Source organism: Carlito syrichta, unplaced genomic scaffold, assembly GCF_000164805.1.
Source record: "Carlito syrichta isolate Samal-C Ts95f unplaced genomic scaffold, Tarsius_syrichta-2.0.1 Scaffold314155, whole genome shotgun sequence".
Lineage (NCBI taxonomy): Eukaryota > Metazoa > Chordata > Mammalia > Primates > Tarsiidae > Carlito > Carlito syrichta.
In genome coordinates, this window is record NW_007258251.1 from 298,389 (window position 1) to 310,186 (window position 11,798).

The 11,798-nt window shown below is 43.0% G+C and overlaps 1 protein-coding gene across 4 annotated transcripts in view; it reads left to right on the top strand.

Annotated features, from left to right (window-relative positions):
- The window catches only part of CPSF3 (cleavage and polyadenylation specific factor 3), a 47,900-nt gene extending 37,797 nt beyond the window's left edge, over positions 1–10,103 (top strand). For 3 of the 4 annotated variants that reach the window (XM_021719119.1, XM_021719120.1, XM_008071186.2), the window contains 3 exons: positions 1,264–1,333; positions 4,967–5,063; positions 9,902–10,103. In XM_021719119.1, coding sequence (XP_021574794.1) covers positions 1,264–1,333; positions 4,967–5,063; positions 9,902–10,003 — 269 coding nt within the window. In that variant the 3' untranslated portion in view covers positions 10,004–10,103. The remainder of the gene's footprint in view (positions 1–1,263; positions 1,334–4,966; positions 5,064–9,901) is intronic. The other variant, XM_008071185.1, reaches the window with a different exon arrangement.
- Positions 10,104–11,798: the final 1,695 nt, after the last annotated feature.

Consider the following 11,798-nt stretch of genomic DNA (forward strand, 5'->3'; position numbering starts at 1 on the left):
GCCCAGGCGGGTCTCGAACCCGCAGGCTCAGGCCATCCACTCACCTCAGCCTCCCAAAGGCGTGGGATTACAGGCTGAGCCACCGAGCCCGGAGATACGTTGTCTTTTGTGACTGACTTCCTTCGCTTAGTATAACATGTTCAAGGTTCATCCATGCTGTAGCATACATCAGTACCTCAATCCTTTTTATGGCCAAATAACTTCCCATCCTATAGTTATAACATATTTTGATTATCCATTCATCAGTTGATGGATATGTGGGTTGTTTCTACCTTTTGGCTATTATGAATAATGTTGTTACGGGTTTGTATATAAGTTTTTGTGTAGATGTATGTTTTCATTTCTCTTGGTTCTATGCCTTGGAAGGACATAACTGGGTCAATTGTTAATTCTGTTTAACTTTTTGAGGTCCCACCACACCGTGAATTCTCTATTTTGCTGCTGGTAATGGACTGGGAAGTATTTATGATGTGCCAGAGCATACTTAAAACAAGGATGGTTTATCTTCCTGAACTTTGTTTTGGGAGAAAGTGAAGTAATTTAATGGACAAGTGATTTTAAATATTTTTATTAAAATAATCATAAGTGTATTACATATAGTAGAATGCCAAATTTATATAACATTTTAGGTAAAAGACCTTAAAAGTCTTTGAGCTTTGAATATGCCCCTGGAATTCCTAGAGTTATAGTTTTACTTCCTGTGGTGATAAATGTAAAGTTTGAGAAGCAGTAGAAATAAAATTAAAAATAGGCCAGGTGCGTTGGCTCAAGCCTGTAATCTCAGCACTTTGGGAGGCCGAGGTGAGAGGTTTGCCTGAGCCCAGGGGTTCAAGACCAGCCCGGGCAACTTGGGCAAGACCTCGTCTCTACAATAAATAAATAAACAAATAGCCTGGCATGGTGGTGCATGTCTGTAGTTCCAGCTACTTGGAAGGCTAAGGTAGAAGGATTGCCTGAGTCTAGTGGGTCAAGGTGGCTGTGAGCATGCCCCTGCAATCCATCCTGGGTGACAGAGTGAGACTCTGACTCAAAAAAAAAAAATTAAAAAGAATGTTAAATGTCATTTTGTGGTTCTTTAATAAGAATGTGAAATAAACTGATGAAAATATCAATTTGCTATAGCAGGAAAATGATACATATACATGCTTGTCACTTTAAGGATTCACTTTAACTTATCATAACCATGTTCTGCTTATTGATTTGGAAGTTATTCTAAACATGAATTTGGAAATTGAACTCTGTCATTTTGGGTTTTTTTTCCAGGTGCAGTACAAAAGGTTTCTAAAAAATTAGAAATGCATGTTTACGGCAAGAGATTGGAGATCATGCTTCAGTAAGTTTTTCACCCATTATTCCCCAACAAGGTAGTGAGGATGGGGAGGACGGAGCCCTGCATTCAGCTCTGGCTCATTCAGGGACTGGGGTGTGACTCAGCCCCGGCCAGGCCACTGCTCAGGGCCTGCTTCTCTATTGGGAAAGAAAGTGGTTTCAACTGCGCCCTTCCAGCTGGACACTCTAGCTAGTTCCAAGTACATGTGACCTGCTTGGTCAGCTGTTTACATTTTATTTAATATAGCACCTTAGGATGTTCCTACAGAGCTGGCATAGTCATTCTCATCAAAGACAAGTAAGAAAATCTTGACCAATTGTTATCACACTTTTAAGAATTATTTTATATATATACTTCTTAAATGTGAATTCTTCATAGAATGGTTTTCTTCCCAACTTCTGAGATAGTCTATAACCTCTGAATTACCTTTAAACTCAGTATTTTGCTAAACACCAAATATTTTGTTGACGAAAGATGCCAAATTCTATAAAATATTTAAGATAGTTTGTTCTGAGCCAAATGTGAGTGACCTAGGCCCATGACCCATGTCCAAGAGGTCCTGAGAATGTGTGTCTGAGGTGGTTGAATTGCATCTTGGTTATATACATTTTAGGAAGACAGAAGTTACAAGACACTGAAAATCAGCACTTGAGAGATTTACATTGCTTTGGCCTGCAAAGGCAGAACACCTCTAAGCAAAGGCTTGCGGGGTCATTGGTAGATTCAAAGATTTGATCTGCCTAAGGAATTTTGAAATCAGTAAAGGAAATGCCTTTGTGAAACACACAGGATCTTGGTCAAACTGATTATTTCTGGGGAGAAGTATTAATGACAGAAGGACAAGGGAAGGGAAAATATTTCCTTTTCATCATCTAATCTTTGTACACTTTAACTGTGATACCTTGTGCATATTACTCATAGGTACAATGATAAAATGATTAATTTTTCCAAAACTAAAAAATAAGATAGAAATGCCCTTGTGCAATGAAGGAGTCAAATTCCTTGATATGTAGATGAGGCCCCCCAAGTGGCAGACTTTAGAGAGAATAGCACATCAATGACTTAAAAGGTACCCAGAGTCTGGGAGTCCCCAAGAGATGGCTTTGCAGGGTCATAAAATACTTTGATTTCCTTCTTTATCTGTTGTGTGATGTTATGCCAGAATCAAGTGGAAAACAAGCTTCATTATAGGGAAGTAATAAAAACCCTTCTGATGAGTCTTTGTAGGGCATGACTCCCTAGGCCTCTTGGCTAAGAATTTGGATAGAGAGAGAAAAAAAAGTCAGAGTTTAGTTCTCATTTAGTTCTTTCACCTTTCTGCAAATGTTGTGGATAGTGACCAGATGGCTGGAGTCACAGGTGGTAAAAAGAATTCACCAGGGCCATTGCCTTAGTAGACTCTTGTGGGGCCATGTGCTCTTTGAGCTATGGCTGTCGCAATGTTTCCTGACTTTGGCCCCCTTTCCTATCTCGGGGAGGTGAATCTCCTCTTTCTCGCTCGCTCTCTCTAATTTACTTTTTAAATAAACTATGTTTTCAAATCTAAAATAAAATAATTCACCCAAACCAGATTAAAGTAGAGAAAGAGGTTTATTGAACATGCTGCAAGGGAGAGAGCAGGCAGGTCAGCGATAAGGGAGCTGTTGCACTGAGCCAGCGGTTTGAGGTTGTTTTGTTGGGAGCTGCCCTCTTTTCTGGTAGGGTGAGGGTTCCCCTCCTGCATCAGGGTTTCCACTATGCAGATGAAGCATTTCTGATCAGTGGCCAGTTAGAACAAGATGGCTCTTGTATAAAATGATTTCCACAGCAAGTACTCTTCAAGTCTAATTTCGGAACGTTTTTTTCAAATAAAATAATTGTATAAAACTGCTTCATAGGCCGGGCTCGGTGGCTCAATCTGTAATACCAGCACTTTGGGAGGCCAAGGCAAGTGGATTGCCTGAGCCTGCGGGTTCGAGACCCGCCCGGCAACTTGGCGATACCTCGTCTCTACAATAAATCAAAAAGTAGCCGGGCGTGGTAGCCGGCACCTGTAGTTCCCGTTACTTGGAAGGCTGAGGCAGAAGGATCGCCAGAGCCCAGCGGGTCGAGGCTGCGGTGACTGGAAGCGTGCCACTGCCCTCCAGTCTGACGGAGTGGGACTCTGACACACACACAAAAAAAAAACTGCTTCATAGTGGATAGCTACATTATAAGTGTATGTATTATAGCAAAAAAGGGGAAAATAGATCTGTATATAGTTGCCTAATTTCGTTTTCTAAGCACATTGCTTTGTACAAAATAACTCAAATACTTGTTGGATGAATGACTGCTATTTTTAAACTGAAGGTTACTTAATTAAACATTTTAACAAAATAAGTTGCTCTGCTTATTTGGAAACTTTGTGTGTGTGTGAGCCAGGGTCTCACTCTGTCGCCCAGGCTAGAGTGTAGTGGCATGATCATGACTCACTGAAGCCTCAACTTCCTGGACTCAGGTGATCCTTCCAGCTCAGCCTCCTGAGTAGCTGGGACTGCAGGTGTATGCCACCATACCCAGCTAATTTTTTTGGTAGAGATGAGGTCTCGCTATGTTACCTAGGCTGGTCTTGAATTCAGGGTTCGGGATCAGCCTGGGCAACATAGTGAGACCTCATCTCTACAATAAATTTTTAAAAATTAGCTGGGTGTGGTGGCGCACGTCTGTAGTTCCAGCTACTTGGAAGACTGAGGTGGAGGATCACCTGAGCCCAGCAGGTCGAGGCTGCGATGGCTGTGAGCATGCCACTGCATTCCAGCCTGAGCAACAGAGTGAGACTATGAATCCACAAAGAAAAAAAAGAAATGCCAGTGTCTTTAAACTTCCATGTCATTTGTACCCTTAGCAATGCAGCTATTTCCCCAGTTGCTTAAATACTTAGGATTATATAGAAATAAATACATTGATTTCTTTAGACAAGCCAATTGATCACATGAAAATGAAACCTTTTTTTCCTATCCTTTTGACTATATTTCTGTATTTAAAGTATGACTTTTTTCCTTAGTACTAGGTGACCCAACCAAGTGTATTCAAACATATTATTATTTTAATTTATTTACTTATTTATATTTCTTAAGTCAGAGTCTCACTCTGTCGCCCAGGCTGGAGTGCAGCGCCACACTCACGGCCACCGCAGCCTCCACCTGCTGGGCTCCGGTGATCCTTCTACTTCAGTCTTCCAAGTAGCTGGAACTACAGGCATCCATCACCATGCCTGGCTAATTTTTTGATTTATTGTAGAGATGAGGTCTTGCCAAGTTGCCCAGGCTGGTCTCAGACCCCTGGGCTCAGGGAGTCGTCTCACCTCAGCCTCCCAAAGCTGGGATTATAGGCATGAGCCACCACACTCGGCCTTTACCAAGATTATTATAGGTTAAGATAGTATATACAAAGTGCCTAGCACAATACCTGTTGAACAGTGTATTCTTTATGAATGATAGCTGTGTATTATGTCTATTTCATAAAGTTAATAAGCTATTTCGAGGTAAATAATAAGTGTATCTCAAAGTAGATACAAGTATTCCACTTTAGAACTAGGACCTATCTTCAATTTTATTTTTTCCCCAAATATGTAAAACTTCACTTTTCCACTAATATTGTATCTTTGTTTATTTTAAGGGACATATTTGGAGAAGACTGTGTAAGTGTCAAAGACGACTCTATTCTTAGTGTCACAGTGGATGGAAAAACTGCTAACCTTAACTTGGAAACACGGGTATGTATGTAGCTGCTTCTGCCAACATTTCAAGATACTTGGGAAATAAAGTGAAGGCAAAAATAATCTATGGTCCCACACCTAGCAGTTTACTTTTGCGTTTTGGCATTTCCTTCCAGTATTTCCTATCTTTTTTTTACGTTATTATTTCCATACTATTATATATTAAGTTTTCCGTAAGTGTTTTTCCAGGTTGCTGCAGTACATGGTTCCCATGTGTGTCACTCCATTGTTTTTTTTTCCCATAATACACCTTAATTCACTTGAGTGTTTCTCTAGTTTGGCATCTAGTGGATTCTGGATTTTTTAGAGAAGCTGCTCTTCAGTTTGCACCAGCAAGATCCAAGTAGCTTTTCCAAACAAATAGAGTTTGAGAAGAGTGTCCCACTCTGGTCTTACCAGCAGATCTTGCTTAATTATTTCACAAGATGAATGAATAAGTATATCTTCCTTGCAGGGTTGCTTTTGAAGATTAGAATAGTTCTAAATAAATAACCTAGCTTTAAATTTCTTTTGTATGGTTTTGGAGTATACAGGTGCTTTGGGAAAACACAAAACTTATTTTACCTCAATAGGAAAATAAGCTAAGAAACATGAACAAGTAATTCACTAGAGAAGAACTATAGATAAACTTCAAACAAATGTTTAGATCCACTAATAACTATAGGAAATACAAATCTAAAGTGAAATGTCGCCAGGTGCAATGTCTCATGCCTATAATCCCAGCACTCTGGGAGGCAGAGGCTAGAGGATTGCCTGAGCCCAGGGGTTTTAGACCAGCCGGGGCAACTTGGTGAGACCTCATCTCTACAATAAATGAAGAAAAATTAGCCAGGCACGGTGGCTCACACCCGTAGGTCCAGCTATTTGGAAGGCTAAGGCGCAGGGATCACTGGAGCCCTGAAGGTCAAGGCAGTGTTGGCTGTGAGCATGCCACTGCTCTCCAACCTGAATGATAGAGTGGGACTCTAACTCAAAAAAAAAAAAAAGTGTGAAATACCACTACTTATCCTATTGGCACAGATTAAAAAGACTGACATGACTTAGTGATGGTAAAAGAATACAGAACAGTTATTCTCAGGTGCTGTTGGGGTTTAGGGGGAGTGTAAATTAGGCAGCACATTCTTTCATTCTGCAAGGCAGTTTGGTGATATGCATCAATGGCCTTAAAAAAGTAAGGCCTTTATCTACAATCCCACTTACAGGATTTAACCAAAGAAAACTATTAGACAAGTGAGCAAAGATATATAGAGAGAGAAAAGGATGTCTATTTTAGCATTTAAAAAATGGTAGCTGGGTGCAGTGGCTCATGCCTATAATCCCAACACTTTGGAAGGCAGAAGCAGGAGGAATGCCTAAACTCAGGGGTTTTAGAACAACCTGGGCAACTTGGCGAGACCTTGTCTCTATAGTAAATCAAGAAAAGTAGCCAGGCTTGGTGGCACACACCTGTAGTCCCAGCTACTTGAAAGTCTGAGGTAGAAGGATTGCTTGATCCCGATAGGTGCGCTGCAGTGGCCGTGATCGTGCCACTGGACTCCAGCACAGAGTGAGACTCCCATTCAAAATAAAATGGCAAGAAATCTCTATATCCAAGAGCAAGAGATAATAAAAATAACAATCCTTACACTTGGAGTACTGAGTATACAATAATTTTTTTTTTTTTTTTTTGAGTTGAAGTCTCACTCTGTCACCCAGACTAGAGTGCAGTGTTTGCTCCCGGCCACCGCAGCCTCGACCTGCTGGGTTCTGGCGATCCTTCCACATCAGCCTTCCAAGTAACTGGAACTACTGGCGCGTGCCACTACACCTGGCTAATTTTTTGATTTATTGTAGAGATGAGGTCTTGCCAAGTTGCCCGGGCGGGTCTCGAACCCGCGGGCTCAGGCAGTCCACTCACCTCAGCCTCCCAAAGCACGGGATTATAGGCTAAGCTACTGAGCCCGGCTTGTATACAATAATTAACGATGATGCAGGGAGTCCGAGGCAAGAAGATTGCTTGAGCCCATGAATTCAAGACCAGCCTATGCCATGTAGCAAGTAACATAGTGAGACCTCATCTACAGAAAATATACAGGTGGTACACACCTGTAGTCTCAGTTACTCAGGAGACTGAGGCAGAAGGATTGCCTGAACCCAGGAAGTCAAGGCTGTGATGAGCCATGATCGTGCCATGCAGATCAGAGTGAGACCCTGACAAAAAAAAAAGAAAACCAAGTACGATGATGCAATCAGGCAGGATAAATAAATATAAGGCATCCAAGCTGGAAAATAGAAAGTCAAATTATCCCTATTTGCTAATCTTATATCTAGAAAAAACTAAAAACTCCACCCCAAAACTTGTAGGTTTGACAAATGGATTCAGTAAAGTTGCAGGATATAAAATCAGTGTGCAAAAATCAGCTTTTCGACCTGGCACGGTGGTTCACGCTTATTATTTCAGCACTCTGGGAGGCCAAGGTGAGAGAATTGCCTGAGCCCATGAGTTTGAGATCAACCTGAGAAACTTGGTGAGACCTCATCTCTACAATAAATAAAAAAAAATTAGCCAGGCGTGGTAGCACATGCCCATAGTTCCAGCTACTTGGAAGTCTGAGGCAGAAGGATCATCTGAGCCCAGCAGGTCAAGGCCGCAGTGGCCGTGAGTGTGCCACTCACTCCAGCCTGGATGACAGAGTGAGACTCCAACTCAAAGAAAAAAAAATTATATACTTTGGGGAAAGAACATCCTCTTCAATAAATGGTGCTGGGAGCCAGGCATGGTGGTTCACCGCCATAATCCTAGCACTTCAGGAGGGTGAGGCGAGATAATTGCTTGAACTTAGGAGTTTGAGACCAACCTAAGCAATGTAGCAAGAGTTCATCTCTACAAAAAAATTAAAAATTAGCCAGATGTGGTGGTACACACCTGTAGTTCCAGCTATTTGGGAGACTGAGACAGAAGAATCGCTTGAGTCCAGGAGGTTGAGGCTGTGGTGATCCATGATCCTGCCACTGCACTCTAGCCTGGGTCACAAAGTGAGACCCCAACTCAAAAAAAAAAAATGGTGCTGGGGAAATCGGGTTGCTGTATATGGAAGGATGAAACTAGACACCTGTCTGTCATGGCATATAAAAATCAACTCAAGATGGAGTAAAGGCTTAAATGTAAGACCCTAAACTATAAAAATAGAAAACCTATGGAAACTCTTCAAGACATTGGTCTAGGAAAAGAGTTTATGACTGAGACCTCAAAAGCACAAGTAACAAAAATAAAAATAGACGAACTCCTACACAGCAAAATAATCAACAGAGTGAAGAGACAACCTGTAGAATGGGCGAAAATGTTTGCAAATTATGCATCTGACAGAGGACTAATATCCAGCATATACGAGGAACTCAACAACAAAAAACAACTCATCTCATTAAAAAGTAGGTAGTTGGGCCATTACGTTGTTAAACTCTAGTGTGTCTGCATGGCTCCTTGAGCTGTGGCCACCGTGTTTCTTAGCTTTGGTCTCCTCCCCTACCTTGGGGAGGTGAATCTCCAATCTCTGTCATTTACTTTCTAGTCATTGTTTTGTTAAGCACTGGCCAGACCATGTGTTCTTTGAGCTATGGCCGCCATGTTTTCTTAGAGTTGGCCCCCTCCCCTACCTTGGGGAAGTGAATCTTCTATCTCTCTAATTTACTTTCTAAATAAACTGTCTTTCTAATCTAAATTCTGTGCAATTCTTTGCATCTTTCACGTGGCACCAGATCATAGACCAGACACTCCCCCATCCCCCGGTGGGCCCAACCTATGGAGTAGGAGGCTCCACTGGCATTTTGTTACCTAACAGATGTGTTTACTTTTTTCCCACCATCTTTACTTAAAAAAAAAAAAAAGTAGGCAGTTGGCCTGGTGTGGCGGTTCATGCTTGTAATCCCACCACTTTGGGAACCAAGGTAGGAGGATTGCTTGAGCTCAAGAGTTCAAGACTAGCCTAGGCAACATAGCAAAAACCTGTTCTCTACAAAACAAAAAAAATTTTTTTTTTAGATTAGAGAAATATAGTTTATTCAAAAGTAAATTAGAGGCCGGGCACGGTGGCTCATGCCTATAATCCCAGCACTTTGGGAGGCTGAGGTGAGAGGATTGCCTGAGAGCCCACGGGCAACTTGGTGAGACCTCATCTCTACAATCAATCAATCAATAAAAATTAGCAGGGGTGGTGGCATGTGCCTGTAGTTCCAGCTATTTGGAAGGCTGAGGTGGAAGGATAGCTTGAGTTCAGCAGGTTGAAGCTATGGTGCCCAGGAGTGTGCCACTGCCCTCCAGCCCTGGCGACAGAGTGAGACTCCAAGTCAAAAAGAAAAGTAAATTGGAGAAAGAGAAGATTCACCTCCCAAGGTGGAGGAGGGGGCCCAAACCAGGAAGCATGGCAACAGCCATAGCTCAAAGAGCACATGGCCCCACCAGAGTCTAACAAGACAATGGCCTTTCTTTTTTTTGAGTTGGAGTCTCTGACATCAGGCTGGAGCGTAGTGGCACGCTCATGGCCACCACAGCCTGGACCTGCTGGGCTCAGGCCATCCTTCTGTCTTAACCTTCCAAGTAGCCAGAACTACAGGTGCACGCTAACACACCCGGCTAATTTTTTGATATATTGTAGAGATGAGGTCTCACCAAGTTGCCCAGGCTGATCTCAAACCCCCGGGCTCAGGCAGTCCACTTGCCTTGGCCTCCCAAAGTGCCGAGATTACAGGCTGAGCCATAGACCCCAGCTGACAATTGTTCTTAAAGAGTATTTGTTTATTTTCTATAATAACTATTGACTTAATTATAATAAAAAGCATGTTTGTGCTTTCACTTTCAGACTGTGGAATGTGAAGAAGGAAGTGAAGATGATGAATCCCTCCGAGAGATGGTGGAGCTGGCTGCACAGAGACTATATGAGGCCCTTACACCAGTTCATTGATAACCTTATGTCTGTATATGTTAACACTTTTTAAAAATACTTGACTCTACTTCTGTTACTGAAAATAAAATATGTTAGTTACTCTGGGGTAGCCTATTGACTTCTGATGTCAAGTGGCCATTATTCCAACAGCCTGAATACTGCTAAATTAACGACTAATTTGCTCATTATTCTAGAACTAACTACCAAATAAACCACCCATTACTTTAGAACTTATTGATTCTACTTCCAGGCATGTACCCAGTGCCCAATGAAACCTTTAAGATCTGCTCATAGCAACTGAATAGAATGTCTTACTGTACTTACTAAGGAAAGGAAATACATAGGGGTTTGTATTTCCATATCCATGTTGTGTCTTTGAATAATTAGAGATTATCACTTTATTTTTTTTTGAGCAGGAGTCTTACTCTGACACCTAGACTGGAGTGCAGTGGCATGCTCACAACCACCAGCCTTGACCTGCTGGGCTCAGGTGATCCTTCCGCCACAGCCTTCCAAGTAGCTGGAACCACAGGCATGCGCCACCATGCCCGACTAATGTTTTCATTCGTTGTGGAGACAAGGTCTTGCTAAGTTACCCAGGCTGGTCTTGAACCCCTGGTCTTAGGCAGTCCTCACCCCTGCCTCCCAAAGTGCTGGGATTACAGCACTGCACCTGGCAAGATTATCATTTTTAAAGCCCCTTTCTGTTTCTTCCCTTGAAACATTCTTGCCAAATTCCTTAACTAATTGTAAAATGCTGACTTTCAGGGCTCAGGGTTTTTTTGTATTTTATCTACACATTCAATTCATGTTCATAACATTTTTTTTTCTTTTTAAGGGGTGAAGTCTCGCCATATTTCTCAGGCTGGTCTCGAACCCCTGAGCTCAAGCAATTCTCTTGCCTCTGCCTCCCAAAGTGGTGGGTTTACAGGTGTGAGCCACCGCACCCGGCCATAGAACATAATTTTTATGACTCAACTGAAGCGCATTCAAGTGTCAGTTGTATTGTTCCATGTGTAAGTCAGTTCAATTTCCTAGAGAACATGTAATTCAGACTTGCAAGTAACTGGATACAGGAGTTGCTGCTGAGGGAGCAGCTCACTCTGCTAAGGACTTCCCTGGTGTCTACTTCAGCAAAAATGGCCTCTTGCTACTCTCAGCAGGAAGGGCCACAGTGAACTGCTAGCTCCTCCCTTCACAGCCACGCTTCAAAGTTGCCTATGCTCACTATGGATCTAAAATCATCAGTAGTCCAGTCACTAAATTCTACTGACATTGACCCTTCGGCCTCAGCCTTCCAAGTAGCCGGAACTACAGGTGCACACTACCATGCCCGGCTAATTTTTTAATTTACTATAGAGAGGAGGTCCTGCCAAGTTGCCCAGGCTGGTCTTGAACCTGTGGGCTCAGGCAATCCTCTCACCTCGGCCTCCCAAAGTGTTGGGATTATAGGCGTGAGCCACCGTGCCTGGCCCCTGAACCGGTTTCACACGGAGTGTGGGAGCGGCTTTGATGGCAGCGCCAAATCACTTTCCTTCAGGTTCCTTTCCCTCTGGGCAACTGCCAGGCGACGCCGGGCTCCCTCCCCCGCAGCAAACCGTGGACCCCGAAGGCGGGGTCGCCACCGCGCCCCGCCGCCTGCAGACTCGAGTGCAGGAGACCGAGCTTCTCGTAAACCTTGACTAAAATGAGGTCTCGAAGAGGCAAGTGCTAACCCACGGCTTTGGGTTTTTCCTGCTCCAGGAAACCCGGTGGCGCAGCCGGGTCACCGCATGCCGGAGCCCAATCGTGCAGGCGCCCCGCCCCCGGGCTC